The 21,392-nt window shown below is 63.6% G+C and overlaps 1 protein-coding gene across 1 annotated transcript; it reads right to left on the bottom strand.

Moving 5' to 3' along the window:
- Positions 1–40: 40 nt before the first annotated feature.
- Positions 41–20,453, bottom strand: HCN2 (hyperpolarization activated cyclic nucleotide gated potassium and sodium channel 2). The gene is made up of 8 exons (XM_047707768.1): positions 19,805–20,453; positions 9,718–10,141; positions 9,102–9,263; positions 8,499–8,717; positions 7,257–7,403; positions 3,709–3,949; positions 3,371–3,535; positions 41–1,456 (listed from the first exon to the last, which is right to left on the bottom strand). Exons 1-8 carry the CDS (start codon positions 20,446–20,448, stop codon positions 753–755), a joined length of 2,706 nt encoding a protein of 901 aa, XP_047563724.1. The 5' UTR covers positions 20,449–20,453; the 3' UTR covers positions 41–752.
- Positions 20,454–21,392: the final 939 nt, after the last annotated feature.

Consider the following 21,392-nt stretch of genomic DNA (forward strand, 5'->3'; position numbering starts at 1 on the left):
CAACCTGGGACCCAGCAGCGAGCAATCAGAGGCCGGCAGCCTGGGCGCCAATGCTGTCGTTTATTGCGCGGAATGGGGGTGTGGGGGTCAGGGGCGCGGAGCACGGCGGGGGCTGCTGCCTCGGCTGCCAGTACATTCATCTAGACGGCGGCCCGGCCGCGCGCCCGCACCGCTGGGACTACCCGCCCCTGGGCGCGGGGCGCTGGAGAGGGCTGGGTGTGCCGGCTCCGGGGACGTGACCACGGGGCGCGCGTGGACGGGGGCCAGGCCGGTTATTGCGTGAGCGCGGGGGGAGGGGTGGGGGGCAGCAGGAAGCCGGCGGCCAAGTATTGCACTTAAAAAACACAATCCTCATCTGACGGGCCACCTGCGAGGGCGGGGGCGGGCAGGCCTCCACAACCATCTCCTTCCGGCCACCAGGCCGTCCCCGTCCCCGTTTCACAGTTGGGGGAACTGAGGCACCGAGGTGAAGGGGGCCCCCTCGCTCGCTCGCACGCAGGCGAGGCCACCGCCGGTGGGGGTGGGGGCAAGGACGATGTGGGTGGGCGCAGGGCGATGGGGGGCGCGGCGGGGGCTCAGAGGGGGCTGCCTTGCCGCCCCGGCCCGCCCGTCCGACTACGACTACCTGGAACTCCTCTATGGCTTCTGGGGCGGGCGGCCGGCGGCCGGGGCAGCGCGCAATGGCATGGCTTTGGTGTGGATGACGGCCCCGCCCCCGGCCCGCCCGGGCCCGCGGGGCGGCGTGGCAAAGGTCACAAGTTGGACGAGAGGCGCGAGCGCGCGGAGTCCAGCGGGTCGAGGCCGCCGGCGGCGCTGGGCGAGGCCGAGTCCCTGCGGTCCGGGCTGGGCGCCGCGGCCCGGGCGGCGGGCGCCGGACCTAAGCGCGGCGTGGAACTGCTGGCCGGGCGCGCCGAGGCCGCGGGGCCCGGGCCGGGAGCGCCGTGGGGCAGCGAGGGCTGCGAGGCCGACAGAGGGCGCGAGGCCCGACTCAGGCGGCGCGCAGGTAGCGCGGGTCCGGCGCGGGGTGCGGCGGGGGAGCCGGGCGCGCCGCCGTAGAGCGAGGTCCGCGGCGCCCGGGGGCTGGCGGGCGCGCCGGGAGGACTGGCGGTGGAGGGCGCGGGCCCCGGGGAGGCGGCGGCGGAGGGCGCGGCCGCGGTCCCCGGCGGCGGGCGGCGCACGAGGCGCGGCGAGCCGAGCGCCAGCGGACCCACGAGCGGCCGCGCCACCTGCGGGCAGAAGCTCATGGCCACAGCTTGCTGCAACGTGGCGATGGCCGAGGTGACCTGCGGCGGCGGCGGCGGCGGGAAGAGGCCCACGCGTGGGCCCAGCTCGGCCTGCTGCACCATCTCGCGGTCGTACTTGACGATCTCCTGGATGATGGCGTTCTCCTGGTTGTTGAACACGCCGGAGTTGAGGTCGTGCTGCACTTTGTGCAACAGGATCGAGTTCTTCTTGCCTGGGGGCAGGGCAGGGGCGTCAGCGGGGGCGCGGGGGCACGCTCCTGGGGCTGAGCTCGGGGGCCGGTGCGGGGTGGGGGGGGCGGCTGGGGGCGCGCAGTGACGCGAGTGCACGGAAGCCCCATCTATGTGCAGCCCGCAGGCAGGAGTGTGCGTGTACAGAGCGTGGTACCCAGCGCCTGCTGCGTACAGTAAAACCTTTTTTATATACTGCGAGCATACATGGAACACCTCCTGCATACAGCCAGCGGGTGCTGGGCGTCCGTTCTATACATCCCACTGCGAGTACCAGCTCCTGCTCTGTACCGCCAGTGTGCACAGACCACCTCCTGCATGCCACCATGAACCTGCTGGCATCACACACACACACACACACACCTGTTGTAGATTATAAACATGCATGGAGCACCTTCTGTATACAGTAGGCACTGAGCACCTGCTGGATACAGCAAGCACGTGGAGGGCATGCGGGTGTTGGGCCCTTGTTCTGTAGACTAGCACACATGGGTCAAGAAACTGCTGCATCCACATAAGCACTCCCTGTATACAGCAAGCATGCTCAGGGCCCCTCCTGCCGATGGCCGATACCAAGTGCCTGTGGTGCAGAGCAGACAGAACCGAGCACCTCCTGTATGCAGTAAACAGGCATGACCTGCCGCCGTGTACATACAGCGAGCAGACACCGGGTACCCACTGTATTCAGCAGGCACTAATCCGGTACCTGTTTGTCGTAGGCACACAGAACACCCACGGCATAGGCACGAGACACCTACTGTATACTGCCGGCTTGCCCCGAACACTTCTTGTATCCAGGAAACGTGTAGTGTGCTCCCGCAGTATACAGCAAGCGCAGGAAGTGTGTGCGGTGCACACGAGGCAGGCCTTGCTGGACAGCAAGCCCGCGCTGTCCCTCCCATGTACTGAGCGCCCGCGGTGGGCGCCCAGCCGCATGCCAGGAGCGCTCGCCAGACACCGCAAGCACGTCGGAGAGCCTTTGGCATGTAGCAAGCAAATCTAAGCATCTTCCACTTGCACATATGTTGAGCACCTACTGTACAGAGCAGACTGTTGAGTGCCTGCTGTATGTAAATATGAATGGAATGCTTCTGGTCTCTCCTCCAACACCTGTGCATGCCACCCAACCCTCTTCCTCTAGCTCTTTATTCCCACGGACAGCAATGGGGCCCGGTCTGCCTGACTCGGACATCTGGTCCTCGGCGGGTCCTGAGGGCTCCACCTCTCCACCATTTCTGACATTACCCTCGGCCTCTCCCTACACCCAAGGCCACCACTTGAGGTCTCCGTCTCCCTCCTATAACCTACCCGCACTCACACAGTGCAGATCCTATCGGCTCCTCCCCTGCCTAGTACCATCCGTGCTCCCCACTGCTCCTGATTCACAGCCCAAACTCCTGCATCCACAGCTACTGGGTCCCGTGTGCCTGGTCCCTGCCTGCCTCCCCAAGCTCCCTCCTCCCAGCTTCTGCAGCTCCCTGGACCCCCGGCCTTGGCCTGTGCTGTGTCCACTCCCAGAACATGCCTTGTCCCTTCATACCTGACAACACTACTCCTCCCAGCCTCCACCCAGCATCACAAGGAAGCCCCCCAGCCCCCCAGCCCCTCCTCTGTAGCATAAGCCCAAGCATGGCCTCCACAACAGCCTCCCAGTCCGGCAGCTACACTGACCGACACACTATAGGTGCTCCAGAAGCATCTCCCAAGGGAGCAGAAGTTCTGCACAACTGGAAACACGCCACACTCCCTCTTCCTTGGAAGACCAGGGCCACATCTGGCCACGGGCCAAAGCAGGTCAGAAAATCAGGTCTGGGGACTGGAAGGGCCCTGGAGGGTCCATCGGCCGGGCCACGCCACCTCTTCACGGGCTGACGGCCCCTGGAGACCAGCCCACTCACCAATGCGGTCCAGGCGGTCAATGGCGACAGTCTCGAAGGCCCGCCGCATCATGGGGTACTCCTCTAGCACCTCGTTGAAGTTGTCCACGCTCAGGGAGTAGAGGCGGCAGTAGGTGTCAGCGCGCACGCTGGCCGTGCGCCGGCCCCGCGTCAGCAGGCAGATCTCTGCACGGGGCCCGGGGCGGCGGCCTCAGCCCAGCAGGACCTCGGCCTCCAAGCAACACCTTCTTGCCCTCCCAGCCCTGGGGCCTCCCACCTGCTGCTCACGCCGCCCAGCCTCCTCCCCTCTGCTGGGGCGCACCTGCACCAGCACCCCTGTAGGCCCCCCGGACGCTCACCCCCGAAATAGGAGCCATCAGACAGCTTCATCTCCTTGTTGCCCTTGGTGAGCACGCTGAGCACGCCGTGCTGGATGAAGTACATCTTCTTGCCCACGGTCCCCTCACGGATGATGTAGTCGCCCGGCTGGAAGACCTCAAACTTGAGTTTGGTCAGCATGGCCGTGACAAAGTTGGGGTCGGCATTGGCAAACAGGGGCATCGAGGCCACCAGCTTCCGGCAGTTGAAGTTGACAATCTCCTGCAAGGGTGGGAAGCGGGGTGACACAGGGCCCAAGTCCTTGTCCCCTCTCGCCCTCCTTTGGGGGCTGTCTCCTCCTCAGACCCTCAGCTCTTAATCTACCAAAGGAATTCGACACCATAGCCTGAAGTGGGCACCTTCCTTCCTGGGCGGACCCCGGAGGCTTGACCGCAAGACAGGAGCAAGACAAGATGTGTGCTGAGTCCCCGCCAGTTAACCCTGTTGGCCACACCGGCCAGTGCGATTAGGCAGGAAAGGCCATCAGAGACATAAGAACAGGGAAGGAAAACATGACGCCAAATCCCTCTACTATCTTCTTTAACGTGCTGACCCAGAAGGGGAACCCAGAAGAATCCATGGAAAAGCACAACGGTCCAAGGAGTCAACCCAAACAGCGAGCGATAACACAAAGAATCAGCGCACAAACCCAAGAACAGTCAAGGGCTCCGAGGCGGCAGAGGTCAGGATGAGGGTGGGATGTCCCACAGTCGATCTGAGCATTAGTCACGTGAGGGTCCCACACTCGCCCATGGAGTGCGCACACCCGGTAAGACGTGTTTCAGTAAAAGGGGGAGCTGAGCCTTCCCAACCGACAGCCCTCTTGTGTGCCAATGAGCCACGGAGAAGACTACACAGCAGACAGGAGGACCCTGCTTACGCTGGCACAGAGCGCTGAGCAAGACAGCAGGGCTTGACCTGAAGAGATGTCCGGACCTGTCTGGGGAGAGCGTGCAGACACCCGGAGAGGCACGGCGGGACGCGGGCACGCGCTCCGTGGTCAGGCAGAGCTCCTCACCGCCGTGAGGACGAGACGTCCATTCTCCCCACTCGTGGACACGAGTGCCCGGGTCCCAACGATAATACCATCGGGTTTGCTTGGGAATTGCTGAAACTAGCCAAGGTCATTTAGAACAAATGAGCAAAAGTCGCAGGAAAGCCTGCTAGTGAGAAGAAGAGCAGGGCGGTGGGGCGAGCCCTCCCACGCGCTGAGACCTGCCGTCCAGCCCCCACCGCTCCATGGGGCTTGGCACACAGAGCAGACGGGACAGCGTGGAAGAAGTCCGGAGATCCGGCCCAGCACAAAGGGGCATGCCGGAGGCGGCCCCAGCAGTTCTGAGGCAAAAACCAGACGTTTCAGCGCCAGAGCAGAAGATGAACGTGAATCCAAGTAATCCCAAATTATCCACCGATAATCCCAAGGCGAGATGTGCGGAAAAACCCAACCGCACAAGTCCTACAAGGAAGTATGGGTGAGCCCCCAGATCGAGGTGAGCACAGCAAGCATGCATGTGCACCTGCTGTATACAGCATGAACCCCCAGATCGGGGTGAGCACAGCAAGCATGCATGTGCACCTGCTGTATACAGCATGAGCCCCCAGATCAGGGTGAGCACAGCAAGCATGCATGTGCACATGCATGGCCGCCTGCGGAGCTTGGGGACCCTGGGACCACCAGCCCTGGGGGCTCGCTGCCTGGAGGACCTCGCAGCAGGAAGGGTCCAGCAAAGGGAGCTCAGAGAGGGAGCACGCCTTTGCTGTGCGTTAACAAAGAACACGGAAGATACAGCAGGAGCAAATCAGGTAGAGGGTCAGGATAGAAGCCAGAAATTTTCTGAATGCATGTGTTTTTATAAATTCAACCTTGGAATTGCATAAACGCTTAAATAATTACCAAATCTGGCTTGCGAGGGGCTGGGGGAAGGGAACGGGGAGTGGTGGCTTGCAGCCATGGGGGCGAGGTGCAGTGTGCTTAGTGGTAATGGCCCCACTAGAACCTAAGGGACCGCGGGCCGGCTGGCCAGCTCAGCCTGTGGAGCTTGGGGCTCTCGATCTCCCGGCCCTGAGTTTGAGCCCCACACTAGGCACAGAGATGACTGAAAATGAATAGTTTAAAAAAAAACAAAACCCAAACCTGGGTGACTCAGTGGGTTAAGCCTCTGCCTTTGTCTCAGGTCATGATCCCAGGGTCCTGGGATCGAGTCCCGCATCCGGCTCTCTGTTCAGCGGGGACCCTGCTTCCCCCGTCTCTCTGCCTGCCTCTCTGCCTACTTGTGATCTCTGTCTGTCAAATAAACAAAATCTTTAAAAAACAAAAACAAAAACAAAAACACCCCCAGACTATGGGATTCTATACGTCTTACAGTCGGTCTGTGGGCTCTCTCTGAAGGAGCGATCCGGAACAATTAAACGTTCTGTGTGAGGTTAAGCACAGTGCCTGCCTCGTGGGGGGCAATGGCCCCTCAGAAGAAATGGCAGCCCTCACAGAGCAGCAGCAGCGCCCAGGACCCGTCCCGCCCCACCCTCCCCCCTCCCCATCCCCCTTCCTAGTCCTTGCCCTGGTCCGCAGGACGTGCGTTATCTTTCCCTCCTCAGGGCCTTGGCCCCGGCTGTGCCTGCCACCTGGGACACCTTCGGGCTCGCCTGGCCTCGCTCAGACATCCCCTTCCCCATCCCCCATCCTTCCCGGAACTGCTCCTGCCCCCGGCGGTCACTGCTGTGCCCCTGCCCCCCGCCGACGGCACAGGGTGGAGCTCAGAGCAGGCGCCCAGCTACCACCTGGTCAGGGTTGTGGGCTTAATCCTGCCCCCCCAAAACACATGTTCAAGTCCTGACCCCTGGTGCCTGTGGACAGGACCTCGGCTGGAAATAGGGTCTTGCTGGCGTCATTGGTTAACACGAGGTTGCACTAGAGTAGCCTCACCCTGAACCTAGTGACAGGTGTCCTCATAAGAGCGCGGACACAGGCACACGGGGGAGGAGGCCACATGACGGCAGAGGCAGCGATGGGATGGGGGGGTGGCCACACTCAGAGGGACACCAGGAGCTGCGAGATGCAGGAAGGACCCTGTCTTGGAGCCTCCAGAGGGCATGGGACCCCATGACACCTGGGTCTGGGATTTCCAGGCTCCAGAACGTGACAAAGGCCATGCCCGTCGTCGGAAGCCCCCCGCTGGTGGGAACCGAGCTGCTCTGGGCACCCTGCCCGACGTCACACCGGCCAGGAGGGGCAGAGCTCAGACAGTCAAGACCGACGACCACACTGGGTCCGCCCACTCCCGTCAGCCTCTCCCCCGTGTCCCCCCCCGCCGCCGTCTAGCAAGGGAGCCCAGACGGGCTAAGTGGGATGAGACAGAGGCTGTCGGGGGGAACCCATGGGGCATCGTGGGGGTGCAGCACGGGAGGGCTCCCGGCCGCTGAGAGTGTGTAGACGTGGCCCGCCGACACTGCGTGGGCTAACCCATCTCTGGGACAGGGAGCCTGGCGGTCCCTATTTCCAGCCGAGGGTCCCCAGCGAGGGTGGCCTCACCTCCCGCAGCGGCCCATTGAGCTCCCCCAGGATGCTGTCCTCGTCGAACATTTTGCCCTGGTAACGGTGCTCGTAGTAGTCGTGGATCTTCTGGCGGAAGTCAGCGGGCAGCTTGTGGAAGGACATGTACTGCTCCACCTGCTTATACTGCACAGCGGGGGGGGGGGTGGTCATTGGCTCCACCTCCGGACCCCCCCCCATCCTGCTTCAGCCCACATGGGGCTGCCGGCTTTGACAACAATGACAGCAAACACTGGGGCCCCGTTAAATCAGAATTTCAGATAATACAGAAGTAGTTACAGGCGTCCTGTGCAAGGTGTGGACGAGCTTACACTGAGAAGAGTCACCCCTGTGTTCTGAATTTTATCTGGCAGCCCAACCCCCCAGAAAGGGAAGCACAGCTTGACTCGAAACCCTTGCAGTAAGTAGGCTGGACTGGATCCCCCAGATCCCCCGAGATCCTGGGTGGAATCCCCTAGGCTCACCTCTCCAAAGATCTTGCCAGAAACTAGCGGCTCAGCCCTCCTGATCAGGGCGGGGGTGCCAGGCCCTGCTGTCCCCAGGATGGTGCTCCCAGGGGTGCCCCATCCCGTTTCCGCCCCGGCTGCGCCCGGACACAGCTGCCCTGAGCTCAGCGGAACCCGTGATGCCGGCGGGTGGCAGCGCCAGCTCATGTCTGGGTATGAGGCCCGTGGCTTCCGGACAGCCGGGATTCCTGGCACCAGGCCCAGCTGACCCGGCTGACCCAGCTGGCACTGCTTGGGGCAGTGGCCATGGCGGGCACTCACAGCTGCCCAGCCAGAGTGGCCACTAGGTAGCAGTGCAGGACAGACAGACTGGTGTCCAGGAGGGCCAGCACCTGGGGCCATTGCCCCCTCAGCCCTTCCCTGACCCCCAGCCCTAGGACTAGCCCTGTGAAGGCTGCCCCCACTCAGAGGCTGGGTCTGTGGGCCCAGCCCCTGAGCGTGTCCTCCAGCCACCCTTCCCTGCCCCAGCACCTCCCAAGCTGTCCCAGAGACCCTGGGGTGAGCCCCGCCCCCTGGACAGCCCCTCTCTGGGCTCCAGACTCCCCTCCCTCAACATGCCCGGACCTTCCGGGCCCTGCTAGTCACCGCCACAGACCTCTCGGGGTCCTCAGCCCCTACAGCTCCCCACCCCTGCCGCCCCCGATCTAAGATCTGCACCGCAAGCCGGGGAGGCGGGGAGGCGGGGCGGGCCCCCCAGCACCCCCCCCCCCCAGACCTTCTCCTGGTACTGGCGCCGGGATGAGTCCAGGGACTGGATGAGCGCCGTGGCGTGGCCGATGAACATGGCGTAGCACGTGGCGCCCACAATCATGCTCAGCATCGTCAGCCAGATGTCCGTCATGCTTTCCGGGGCCTGCCGCCCGTACCCGATGCACAGCATGTGGCTCATGGCCTTGAAGAGCGCGAAGGAGTAGAGCTCGCTCCATGAGTGGTTCTGCAAGGCCGTGTGGGGGGCCGGTGGGAGGGGGCTCACGGCCCTGAGGGAGGGGGCGGGGGCGGGGGCGGGGACTCACGGCCCCCGGGGTGCGGGGCGGGGGGGGGGGGGGCCTCACAGCCCTGGGGGAAGGGGCGGGGGCTAGGATGCTCACGCCCCGGGGAGTCCCTTGACCCCAGACCCGTCCCCCAGGACCCTCCGGACGCCTGGGCCTGAGTCTGGCCCCCCACACTAGCCCCTGTTAACAGGAGGCGTCTCAGCCGGGAACCCACAGGCGCTTGGGCCTCCCTCTGTGCTTCCGACGTCTCGCCGCCCAGGCACAGCTCGCCCACGGCGGGAAGTCGCACGCAGAGCCCCCCGCGCCCGCCGGCGGCCACGGCTCACCACCATGCCGTTGATGGAGACCCAGCAGTTGCGCGGGAAGTCCTGCAGCATGGGCACCAGGAACTGCAGGCAGCCGTCCCAGTGGCACAGCAGCAGCATCATGCTGATGAGGTTGCAGATGCGCATGACCGCGCTCGCCAGGTCGTAGGTCATGTGGAAGATCTGCGGGGATGGGGGGGGCGGGCGTCAGGGTCCCCCCCACCGTCCCGCCGCCGCCGTTTCTCTGGGACCGGGGAGCGGGGGCATGGAGGAGCGGCCCCGACAGGTGCGCAGGCGCCCCCGCCGCCCTCAGGGTTAGCCCATGTCCCAGCCCAGAGAGCGTGGCCCGGGTCGGAGCCTCGGAGCAGCTCCGGAAACCGGGTGGGGGGGGGGCGACATCGTCAGGCTTGGGTCCGAGGACATGGGCGGCAGGGGTCAGGTGACTCTCCGTGCTGAGCAGGTCCGACTTCGGGGAGGGGGTGTCGAGGGGGCCGTGGATCCTGCTTTTCCAGGGCGCAGGGAAGGGGGAGCGCGACTGCAGCACGGGTCGGGCCCGCGATCCCCGCCTCCGCGCCTGTCTGCCCCCGCGCCGCCCCCGCGCCCGCCCCTGCGCCAGTCCCGCTCCCACCCGGCGCACCTCCTCCCACTGGTGGATGTAGCGGATGAGGCGCGAGAGCCGGAGCAGCCGCAGGAGGCTGAGGATCTTGGTGAAACGCACGATGCGCAGGGCGCGCGCCGTCTTGTAAACCTCGGAGTCGATGCCCTTCTCCACGATGAGGAAGATGTAGTCCACGGGGATGGAGGACACGAAGTCCACCACAAACCACGTGCGCAGGTACTTCTTCTTGATCTTCTCGGGGTCCAGGATGATCTCCGTGTTGTCCTCGATCACGATGCCCGTGCGGAAGTTCAGCACCAGGTCCATGAGGAAGAACGTGTCCGAGACCACGTTGAACACGATCCACGGGGCTGTGGTCTCGTCCTTGAAGAAGGTGATGCCCACAGGTATGACGATGAGGTTTCCCACCATGAACAGCAGCATGGTGAAGTCCCAGTAGAACCTGGGGGGAGGCGCGGGCCGTCACGCCTCCAGGCCTCGGGGACACCCAGCCCTTCCCGGGTCCAGAGGGCCCCACCTCACACCTGCCTTCGGGGACCAGGCCGGACCTCACCTCCTGCAGCAAAGCCAAGACTTTGGCCTTGAATCACAGTTAGTGTGTACCTCAGCTCCAGGAAGCTCTCCCGCCCCCAGACGGCACCCCACTGCCCGCTGGGCTCCCCCAGCCCGCATCCGGCTGACCCAGCTCCCACTTTCCCTCCTGGAAGAAGCAGGGGACCGGACAGAGGCCAGGAGATGGCCCCCAAGCTGGTTATGTTTCCCGTGACCAAAAAGGTCCAAGGATTCAACACAGGGTTAGCGTCTCTGGATGAGAAAGGAGAGGGAGACGAGCAAGGAGGAGGGGGGGGGTGGGGGAGGGGAGTGGAGAGCAGGCACCGTGGGGGGCAGCAGGGGCTGGGGGGTGGGCGCGAGGGGGCGGGGCAGGCAGGATCCAGAGTCCAACACCTTCTGGACCAGCTGCGCTCCCACGTGAAGACAAAGAAGGGGGGACCCTTGGGGGCGGGAGGCAGCAAGGAAGAGGCGGGGCACCCCCACACCCACAGCAGCTGCAGGGCTGCCTGGGAGGCAGGAGGAGCTGAGGGGCAAGACATTCAATGGGACAGAGTCACCTGAAAACCTGAAGATGGGTTGGGGTTGGTCTCACTCCCAACTACCCCCAGGGCAGATGCACAGCCCTGGGGTCAACTCAAAACCCTGCCTGGGAGTGCTCTCAGAGAGAGGCCTGTCCACGCAAGGCGCATCTGCCGCTGGCCGGGCAGGAGCCCTGCGTGAATCCCGGGGCCCACGGACAGGTGCCCAGCACTGTAGGCATCGAGAAAACGCCCATCAGAACTACTCCAAGGAAAAACGGTTCTGTTGGTTCCTCAAAACTGTAAACAGAGGGGCGCTTGGGGGGCCCTGTTGATGAAGCATCTGCCTTCAGCTTGGGTCAGGATTCCGGGGTCCTGGGGATCAAGCACCACCGAGCGGGGAGCCTGCTTCTCCCTCTGCCCCTCCTACCGCTCAAATAAATGAATAAAATCTTTAAAAAAATGTAAACAGAATTACTGCCTGACCCAGCAATTCCGCCCCCGGGTGTGAACCCCAAGAACTCAGAGACAACCACACAGCATGTTCCCAGGGGTACGATTCACAACAGCAGAGGGACGCTTGTGTGGGTCTACGATCCACACACGGTCCCTACGAGCGGGAGCGTCCCTGGCCTCTAGTAGGAGCGAGGGCCCCATGCCTGGCGCCAGGGATGGACCCTGAGCCCACGATGCTCAGGGAGGGGACCAGACACAGGAGGCCACACGGGGTGTGAGTCCACACGTGTGAAACGTCCAGACCAGGCTTCTCCATGGACCGGAAGGGGGCTCGCGGGGGCCGGGGAGAGGGAGGGGGCTGGGGGTAGATGAATGGGGAGAGGTTCTGTTTGGGAGGATGAGAGAGTTCCGGACGTGAACGGTGGCGATGGCTGTGCACCACTGTGGTTGTACTTAATGTCGTTCAGTTGTACATTTTTAAATGATTAAATGCCAGCCTCTATGTGTTTTAGACACACACACACACACACATATCAACACTATAAAAACACAAGGAAAACTGAGAGCACAGGATGGGGGGTCTCAGTGATGAGCAGATGCCCCAGATCTGGGGTTGGAGCCCATACTCCCTGCCTAGATTCAGGTAAAGGAGGGTCTCAAATTTTGAACAGTCTTTTATTTTATTTTGCTTACTTAACAGTGTGAGGAGTGATCCCCAGCCCCAGATCACGTCAACCTGGCTAGCTCCCTCCAGGTCTCCACCCCCCAGCCCGCCCCAGCCCGCGGTGTGCAGGGCTCTCCCAGGGGCCCAGCACCCCCTGATCATGGCTGGGGGTCCCGCATGCATTTAGAGAAGGCTCAGTCACACATGGGCAGGAGGCCCCTAAGACCCTCAGGAGCTGCCCCTCCCTGACTCCCCCTTCCTGGATGACAGGAGAGTGGACTGCGGTTCCCGGGGCGGGGGACTCGCCAGACTGGCAGAGGCCGTAAGCTCCAACCCTGGCTTGGCCGCAGGGAGTGACAGGCCCCTCTCTGGACAGTACTGCGAGGTGCCAGCAGCCAGGCCTGCAGACAGACCCAGGCGCTCCACCTCGGGCAAGAGATCCCAAGGAAACTGTCCAAGAGGAAGAGAAAAAAATTAAAAACCAATTTGTACCAAGATGTTCACAGTAGCTCAGTCTTCGAGAGCCAAAGGCTGGAAGGCACCCAGCGTCTGACACCTTGGTGGCAGCAGCCAGACCTGGGTTGACACCCGCTTTTCGGGCCGGCTGGCAGGTGTCGCTTGGGCAAGTCCCGCAGCCCTGAGGCCCTCACTCTCCCCTCCCTCAGGGAGGCTCAGGCAGCCTCTGAGGGTCCTGCGGGGCCACACCCGGCGCGGGGAGCCTTCTCTGAGCGGCCGGGATGGGGGACGGTGGGTGCGGGAGAGCCTGGGAAGTGGACAAGGACCTCCAGCGCAGGGATGGCCAGGATCTGGGATTAGGGGCTCCCCCAGCTCCCCATTCTCCCCTGGTGCTTAGAGCCTCTAACCCCACCCCCACCTCTGTGAATGGAGTCCTGTCCTGCCTCCTCCCCTGACTTGGGGCACAGACCCCGGGACAAAGCAAGCAGGAGAGAGTAACTGAGAAGGCCAGAGGGCCTAGAACCTCTGCGGGGAAGCCTAGAAACCACGAGAGCGCCTAGAAACCATGGGGTGGGGGTGGACTAGAAACCACCAAAGGACCTCAAAAGCAGGGGGGAGACTAGAAACTACCAGGGAGAGCCTAGAAACTGGGGGGGGGGGCTAGAAACCACCGGGGGAACTTCAGAACCAGAGGGGAGAATAGAAACTACCAGGGAGAACCTAGAAACCAAGGTGGTGGTGGGGTGGGGGGACGACAAGAAACCACCAGGGAGAGGCTGGAAACAACCTGAATGCCTGGCGTGTGAGGTCCTCCTCCACAGACGTTCTCTCCCTTCCTCCTCCTCCTCCTTCTTTATCTTCTTTCTTTTTTTTTTTTTTAAGGTTCTGTGTTTTATTTTTATTTTTTATTTTATTTTTTGAAGATTTTATTTATTTGTCAGAGACAGAGCGAGCACAAGCAGGGGGAGCAGCAGAACAGGGAGCCCGATGCGGGCCTTGATCTCAGGACCCCGGGATCACCACCTGAGCGGAAGGCGGACGCTTCCCTGACAAAGCTCCCCAGGTGCCCCTCTCTCCTTTATTCTTGGGGTGGGGGTTGGACAGACGAGAGAGGTGACCCAGCCAGGGAGGGGGGCAGAGCGGAGACCCACGCCTTCCGGTTCCAGGACCTGAGCTCTGGCCTCAGCCTGCCTGTTTGGGGTTGGTTCCCATCTACTGCCCGTGGTCCCTGGGGAATGACGGCTGGCCCTGCCACTTCCCGGGCTGGGTAGGGCCCCCTGGGTTTATGAGGAGTCGGGAGTCGAGGTCTGGCAGCTGCTGAGGAGCTCGGGGCAGCTCTGGGCAGAATGGCCCAGCCCCGGGCCATCATTAGGGTGACCACCCACTCCAACCAGATGCCCCCACATGGGCCCAGAGCCCTGACTCTTGTCCTCTCGAGCCCCGGGTCCCTCTGGAAGGGGGCAGGAGGTCGAAGAGGGGCCCCGTGCAGACCCACCGAGGGGAACCTGAGGGTGAGGGCGACCGATCCAGGGGACAGAGGAGCCCCTGACCCTGACCCTCCCCTGACCTTGCTCCTGGCCTGCGTGGCCTGGGATGGATCTCTCTCTTCTGAGCCTCAGGGCCTCATCAGCCCAGACCCTTCCCTCACTGGGCCACCCCAGCATGACTGGGGGACACGGACCACAGGGGTCCCCCGGGGCAGCCAGTAGGTGCTGGTCCAAGGTCAGCTTTCAGCATCTGCGGCCTTCAATGACTATAATTCAATCCCATATCTCACAATCTTTCCTGACAAATCACAGGGAGGCCCCAGTGGGGTCCCCGCTTCTGTGGGAACACCCAGATCCCTACCGTTGTGTCTCCAGTGCAACCCCCCAGGAGGGCAGCAGCCTCATTCACAGAGAAGGGCGGGCTGGGGCGACGCAGGGTCCCCCTGAGTCCCCAGGGAGTACAGGGCTCCGCAGCAGGGAGCCCAGCCTGGACCCTGCAGCTGGGAGAGGGCCCCAGAGCCCTATCCTGGGCACAGCACACACCCCCCCAGGGGCACGGGGTCCTGGCACTGACACCATCCTGGACCCTGTTCCCGCTGGAGCTGTTGCCCTTCCTTTCTCGGCTTGGATGAGAGCTGAGTGAGAGAAGCCAGGTGCCCAAACTTTTCCTCCAGCAGGACCAGGGGGGCAGGGCCAGATAGGGGCCAGCAGTCACAGGCAGCCCCCCGTGCCCCCCTCCGCAGGATCAGGCAAATCTGAGGAGATCAGGGCCCAGATGTGGGTAATTAAGGGTGAGCTGGGGATGGAGGATTAGGGGCCTGAGCCCTCCCATGAGGAGATACAGATCCCAGTCAGTCGAGTGTCAAGGATTAGGAAAGGAAGCTGCCTAGGTTCCGCCCAGATTCCAGGGTGAGCCTGAGAGGGGCAGGCTGTGGGGGCAGGGGGTAGGCCAGGTGTGAGGACACTTGGTGGCCACACAGACCCAGCTCTCCCCTGGCGCTCCAGCCTGGAATGGGGCAGATAGGCCTTCCACAGAAACAGGTAAGTGGATGGGATCCTCCAGAGGGTCACAGGCTAGCGGGGGGTGGGGGGGTGGGGGGGTGCTTCTCAGAGGGTGTGGAGCTTGGGTAGATGATGGAGAAGCAACTGTTTGCAGGCAGAGGAAGCAGCAGTGCAAAGGTCCTGTGGCCTCAGTGGGATGTCCCCTCTCAAGGCCAGCCAGGTGGCCTGGTGCTGCAGAGGGGAGAGAAGATGGCGGGGGGAGCCAAGCTCTGTGGGGCCTTGGGAGGCTTTAAGTGAGAGGGAAAGACAGACAACTATGTATCCTGGGAAGCCCGTGCTGGCAGTGGGAAGGTCAGGAAGGGGGCAGAAGCAAGAGTCCAAGAGGGAGATGGGGTGGCCTGTGCTGGGTGGATTTGGGGCAGGTTTCTTGAGGGGGGAAATGAGGCAGGGTGTGGCACGCACCCTACCCCGAGCAGACCCCTGGTCCTGCCCAGGCCCCATGATGCTGAGGTCAGGGGCTTAGAGATGGGAAGTTTTTAAAGCAGAGACCAGAGGGCCGCCTGGGTGGCTCAGTGGGTTAAAGCCTCTCCCTTTGTCTCAGGTCATGATCCCAGGGTCCTGGGATCAAGCCCCGAATCGGGGGGGGGGGGTCCCTGCTCAGCGGGAAGCCTGCTTCCCCGCCCCCTGCCTGCCTCTCTGCCTGCTTGTGATCTCTGTCAAATAAATAAAAATAAAATCTTAAAAAAAAAAAAAAAAGCAGGGACCAGAAATTCTAAATTCTGGCAGGAAACCCCTGGAGAAAAGAGGGGGACCTCAACCACAGCTGGCCTCTTCCCTCTTCTTCCAATGGACCATGGAGCTTCCTTCCTCCCACCGGGTGGGCCCTGCGGAAGTGGATTTGTCCCCTGTCCCTACCCCACCCCACAAGACCCACGCTGGGTCCACAGCCCAGGAAAGCCTCGTCCCGCCCTGGCCCCCACCACACCCCAGATAATGCAGGATTTATTCTCGTGAGCTAATGCAGGATTTGCAGAAAGCACAGCATACTGATCTCCCGAGGATCCGCCAGGCCATCTGGGGTGGGAAACAGGGGCCTCTTGTCCCATTGGTTTCTTCAACCCAGCCCCTCCAACATCCCATTCCCCCTGGGAACCCCCAGGGGAGGTCAGCACCCACTGGCCCTGGTTTGGTCTAAACGCCTCTGAGGGGCAGGAAAGGGACCAACTCATTTCTTTTGCCCTCACGCCAGGCCTCCCAGAGATAGACAATCGGGAACATTGAACTAAAGACCAACAGCGGCAGGAGAGACTCAATTCAGACCTCGGGCACTTGCAGACTTAGGGATGGGTTGAAAGCCACACGCCCAAACTCTGGGGCGATGAGGGCTCTTGGCCCCTGGATCAGTGCTGGTCCAGGGGAAGGGAACAGGAATTAACTGCATTTATTTTCTTGCTATCTTGGAGGGGAGGGGCAGAAGGCCCTGCCAAGGCCTTGGGTACTCAGTGAGGTTCTGGCCATGGCTGTAGGCCTCCCCACTGGCCCCAGGGCTGGTCCCCTCCTCATCCTCTGGTCCTGACATCCTTCCCAACTCAGGAATGGACTGTGGGGTGCCCCGAAGGAACATCAAGGCTTCCGCAGCTGATGGTTCCCTCTGTCCCTTGAACTTGGTCCTCCAGAGCTCATCCCCTGCCCCGGGGAAGCAGCTAGAGCATCTCCGTGGCCTTCTCTGTGCCGGCACCAGAGCTGCCCACAGGCTGGGTTTTCCGGGTGAAGAGACAGCCTCAGAAGGGGCCGGTCCATTCCAAAGCGCCCCAGGAGTGAGAGTCACCATCCCACTGGCCTCGGCACAGGCCCCATACATGTCTCTCAGCGAGCCCACAAACACTCCAGACCCCAGGAAGGGATGGGGCCTCGATGGGCCTCATGCCCATGGCAGCGGCTGAGAGGCAAGCAAGCCACACAAGTGGAAAAGGCCACTTCTGATGAGAACGGCAGGGCACACACACATGAGAGGGAAGAGGAGAGGGCCCAGGGGAGGCAAGGGGTGACCTGGGAGACCAAGGGTCAGAACTGGGGGTGAGGGCATGTGAGGGCAAGGGGGCAGCACTGGGGCTGGTCACTCCAGGGAAGCGGGGAGAGGGGGTGGCGCAGCAGAGAAAGGCACCCCTCTTGCTCCCACCACCGCCTCTCACGTTTGGGGAAACCAAGGCAGGGAGGCCCAAAGGGGACTCAATCCCAGCAATGGGCAGCACAGGGCCTGGCTGCAGACGGCCCCAAACACCGTCGATCACTGGGGCCTGGTCCGGGAACACCACGGGCTCCTGCCTTCAGTTGGGCCTTTCCCCGGGAGGCGCTCCCCACCCATTCCCACTGGTCAAGAGCCTCCCCGCCCCCGAGGCCCCCGCAGCTGCCATGGGAAGGCCCTTGGGAAGCTGGAGCTCAGGCAGGTGGAGACATGGGGGCTTTGCACAGGGAAGCTGGAGACCGGCGGAGGCGCCTCCCTCCCTTTCCAATCCCGTACAGTGCATGGGCACAGGCACCAGAGGCCGTGGCCTCTGCACATTCGGGTCAGATTTAAAAGGGGGCAGGGTGGAGAAGTAGGCCTGGAAAGGCCCCTCGCCACTGCTCCGTGAGTAGTTTCCAAAAACTCATACACACGGAAACAGAGCAAAGACCCACAGCCCACCTCCCGCTGCTCAGGTAGCTCCAACAGTCCCCAGAAAGCCTTGTTCCTCCTACTGCTTCCTGGCCCGGATGGGACGTGGCCAGAGCCCGGGCCGCCTGGCGGTTGAGAGTATGGACACCGGGGCCAGACTGCCTCGCCGCTAACTCCTGGTTTGCCCCTGACTGGCTGTGAGGCATTGGGCAAGTGGCTTTTCCTCTCCGTGTCCCCTTCCCTGAAGAGTGGCAGCACCCACCTCATGGCGGACATGATGACTGAATCAGTATTAGGAAGGTGCTCCCACAGCACCTGGCCCAGGAGGACCTCAGGGAGCTTGGGGTCCTGAATCAGAAGGGCCTAGATGGGGCACACGGGGCACTGTGGAGGCCCCACCGCATCCCAGCTTGGAAATAACTTAAGTTTTCCATTTGACAGTGTGTCCCCTAGTCCCAACGACAGCCACACTCCCCACCCCTGCTTGCTCAACCCTGTTGTACAGTTTATCTGCTCAGCTCAGACCTTGTGGCCTGCCCAGATTCTCACAGGTGACTGTGCTCAAGACGGCCCAGGGACCAGGAGGCCCAGCTCCCTGGCACATCCTCACCTCAGACTGCAAAGTGCCCCAGGGCCACCCACTGCTGTTGCAGGGGTGGGGAGTTCCTGCAGGCAGACAAGCTGGAGAAGACCCAGGGCAATGGCTATGTTTTGCAGCCACCTCCCCTGCCCACTGCGTCCCTGATGTCGCTTCCCAGCCAGCTGGCCAGGTCACAGGAACATGAGTGGAGACACTGACCCAAGCTCTCTCAGCCCTAGGACCACCTACAAGGGAAATGCAGGTCAGGACCAGCCAGATGCACCCCTTTCTGGAACACATATCCCCAGGTCCCCTCACCCCTGGCCTCTCTCTAAAAACTCAAGCCACTGGTCAAGACTGTCTTCACTCACCCCCCCACCCCCCCAAGGGTAAGGAGTTGGAATTCCAGTTTGGCCCTGACTCGTGTGCCCCTGGGGCCTCCACTTCCCAAACCATTGAGCACGGGAGTTGCGGAAGGTCCAGGACAAAGGAGAATCCCACAGCCCCCCTTCTGAGCTCTGGACATCCGGGAACAAGTGCACCGGGCAGGGGGGCGGGGGTGGCGGTGCTCAGGCTGGGGTGGGGGGCAGGCAGGGCTTGTGAAGAGCCCGAGGCCAGGGGCCAGGACAGCCTTCCTGGGCGCTGTCCGTGGTGCTGAAACTGCGGTGGCCCGGAGCGCCTGGCGGCCGGGCCTGTGGAAACGGTGGGAATGGCAACTCACCCCTCCTTCACGGATACACAACTTCACAGGCACACACACTGTGCACATGGCTCAGCTCCTACCGACTGCCCAGCGATGTACACCCACCCCAGGCACACGCACCCCATCTCTCCCAGCACATCTACCACGCAGACACACCCCTAGGGACCCGCCTGCCCCCCAAATCACTCGGCCTATGGCCCAAGGGCCCACGCCCCCTGCAGTCACATGCTTGTGATCACACACACACACACACACTCACAGCCTGCAGTGATACGGTTCACACTTGCAGGCCACAGGGAGCGTGCCCAGGAACAAGAACCACAAACATATGCGGCTGTGACCTCACACTGGGCCTTGCTCTGAGCCTTTCCACGCATCAACCGCCTTGATCCATATCCACGTCTACACACCCACTGACACATGGGCACACCACCCAGTGGCTCCAGCTGCTGCCGCTCAGAGAGGGCGGCTTGGGGACCCCAGCACACTCAGCACCCTGTCCTCAAAGTACCCAGGCCCAGAGACCCTGAACGAGCCTCCCTGAGGTGTGGACTGCAGGTGGAGACAGTGGGAGAGGGCCATGTTCCCTTAACCCCTTCTCTGCCAGCCTCTCCCGGACACGTCCTTCCCGGGCGCCCTTCCTTCCTCCTTCCTTCCGCTCTGCCGCCTCCCAGGCGCCCACGTTCCCCTCTATTTGTCCTCTCCGCCCCTCCGCGCTCAGACCCTGGTCCTGCGGCCCGTGACGTGCGCCCATCCCGCAGGGAGGGAGATGTCAGGGTGCGTGGGAGGGGGCGCGCCGGGGTCACCGCGGGAGTCTGCGCGCGCTTCCCAGTCCCCCTCTAAGGGCGGAGCCTCGCGCGCCCGGGCCATTACCGGGCGGGTTCCGGACGCGCCCGAGGTCACCGAGGGGCCCCGAGGTCACCCACGGGGCGCGCAGCCCCGCCCTCCCCGAGGTGCGCCAAGGACGGCCCCCGCGCGCGTCCGCTCGCTGTGCCCCCTCCGCGCCGGCCGGCCCCTCCCGGTGGCTGTACCTGAAGTCGCTGTACGGGTGGATGATCCAGGCCCCCGCCGACTTGACGCGCTCCTGCTCGCGCTCCACGGCCTTCTGGCTGCCGAACATCCGCAGCGAGAACTTGTTGACGCCCGGCTGCAGGAGCGCGCCGAAGCGGCGCTGCATGAAGCTGGCCTGGCTGCCGCGCGGCTCCCCTGCCGGACCCGCCTCCTCGCTGCCCGCTTCGTCCGCCGGCCCCGGCCCCGCGCCCGGGCCCGGCGCGGGCCCCGCGGCGGCTCCGCGGCACGAGAACGACACCTTGGCCCCCCGCGCCGGGCCCTCAGGCCCCGCGGGGCTGCACTGCGGCTCGCCGCGCCCGCACTCGCCGTTCGGGCTGCCCTTGGCGGTGCTCGCCGCGCCCGGGGTGCCGGGGCGGCCGCACGAGCTGTCGCGGCTGCGGAGCCGGGCCCGCGGGCCGCCCTCGTCCGTCGCCTCCGGGGGCGCCGCCTCGGTCCGGGGCGGCTGCTGGGGGGGCACGGGCCCGGGGCCCGGGGGGGGCGCGGGCGGCGGCGGCGGCGGCGGCTGCTGCTGGGGGGGCGCGGGCGGCGGCGGCGGCGGCGGCCCCGGCGCGGGGGTCGCGCCCGGGCTCTCCCCGGGCCGCCCGCCGCCCCCGCGCGCGTCCATGGCGAGGCGGCGCCGGGCAGTGCGGAGCGGAGCCGCCGCCGCCGCCGCCGGCCCGAGCCCGAGGGAGGGGGGGGAGGCGGGGCAGGGCTGGGGCGGAGCCTCGGGGGGCGGGGCCTGGACCGCGGGGGGAGGGGCGGGGCAGGGGCCCCGCCTCTGCTGGAGCCCCCTCCCGGCGCTCCGCCCCTCGATCCCGCGCCGGGGAAAACTGAGGTCGCGCAGTCGGAGACGGTCCAAGGTCACGCGGCCTGAGGCCTTGGAGATCCGCTCAGACCTCGTCCCACAAAGGGAAACTGAGGCCGGCAAAGCGGAAGGACACGTCCAAGGTCACTGAGCCCAGCCATCGGGCCAGAGGCTTTGCGCTCCACCTGAGTCAGGGACCCTCCCCGCGTCTAGAGTTCACCGATCCAGAGGGCGCAGCCAGGCGCGCAGAAATGCGACCGCCGGATGCCAGCCGCTTTCCTTTCCGTAGGTTTGATAATTTCCGTAATAAAAGGATTTTTTAAAGGCCAAAAGAACCCTTGCTTTGTAATTTGAGGGCCCGGGACAAAAACACAGTGGGAATGTGTTGTGTGCGGAGGGGCAACATGGGGTCCATGCCACCAGTCTCCAGGTCCCCCAGTCATCCCCTCTTTACCATCTCCTGCATGGGAGGAAAACTGGGGCCAAGAGGAAGAGCCACTCGATGCTGCTGGTGTCCCCCCACCCTCAAACAGTGCCCTGAAGTTTAGTGGGGGGCTGTGGTCTCCTGTGAGACTGGTGGGCTTTAAAATGGGGGAAGTTCCCAGGGTCATGGGGAGGGGGGGATCCCAGACTCCCTCACCATTTCCCACCAGATGCCCACATGGGCGTTCCACCGGACTGCTCCATTTCTCTGTCTCAGGCTTAGGCCCCGGCTGGCCACTCAGCCCCCAGCTCTGGGAAGACAGCTGAGGCTCTGTGTCTGG

The sequence above is a fragment of the Lutra lutra genome, chromosome 1, assembly GCF_902655055.1.
Source record: "Lutra lutra chromosome 1, mLutLut1.2, whole genome shotgun sequence".
Taxonomy (NCBI): Eukaryota; Metazoa; Chordata; class Mammalia; order Carnivora; family Mustelidae; genus Lutra; species Lutra lutra.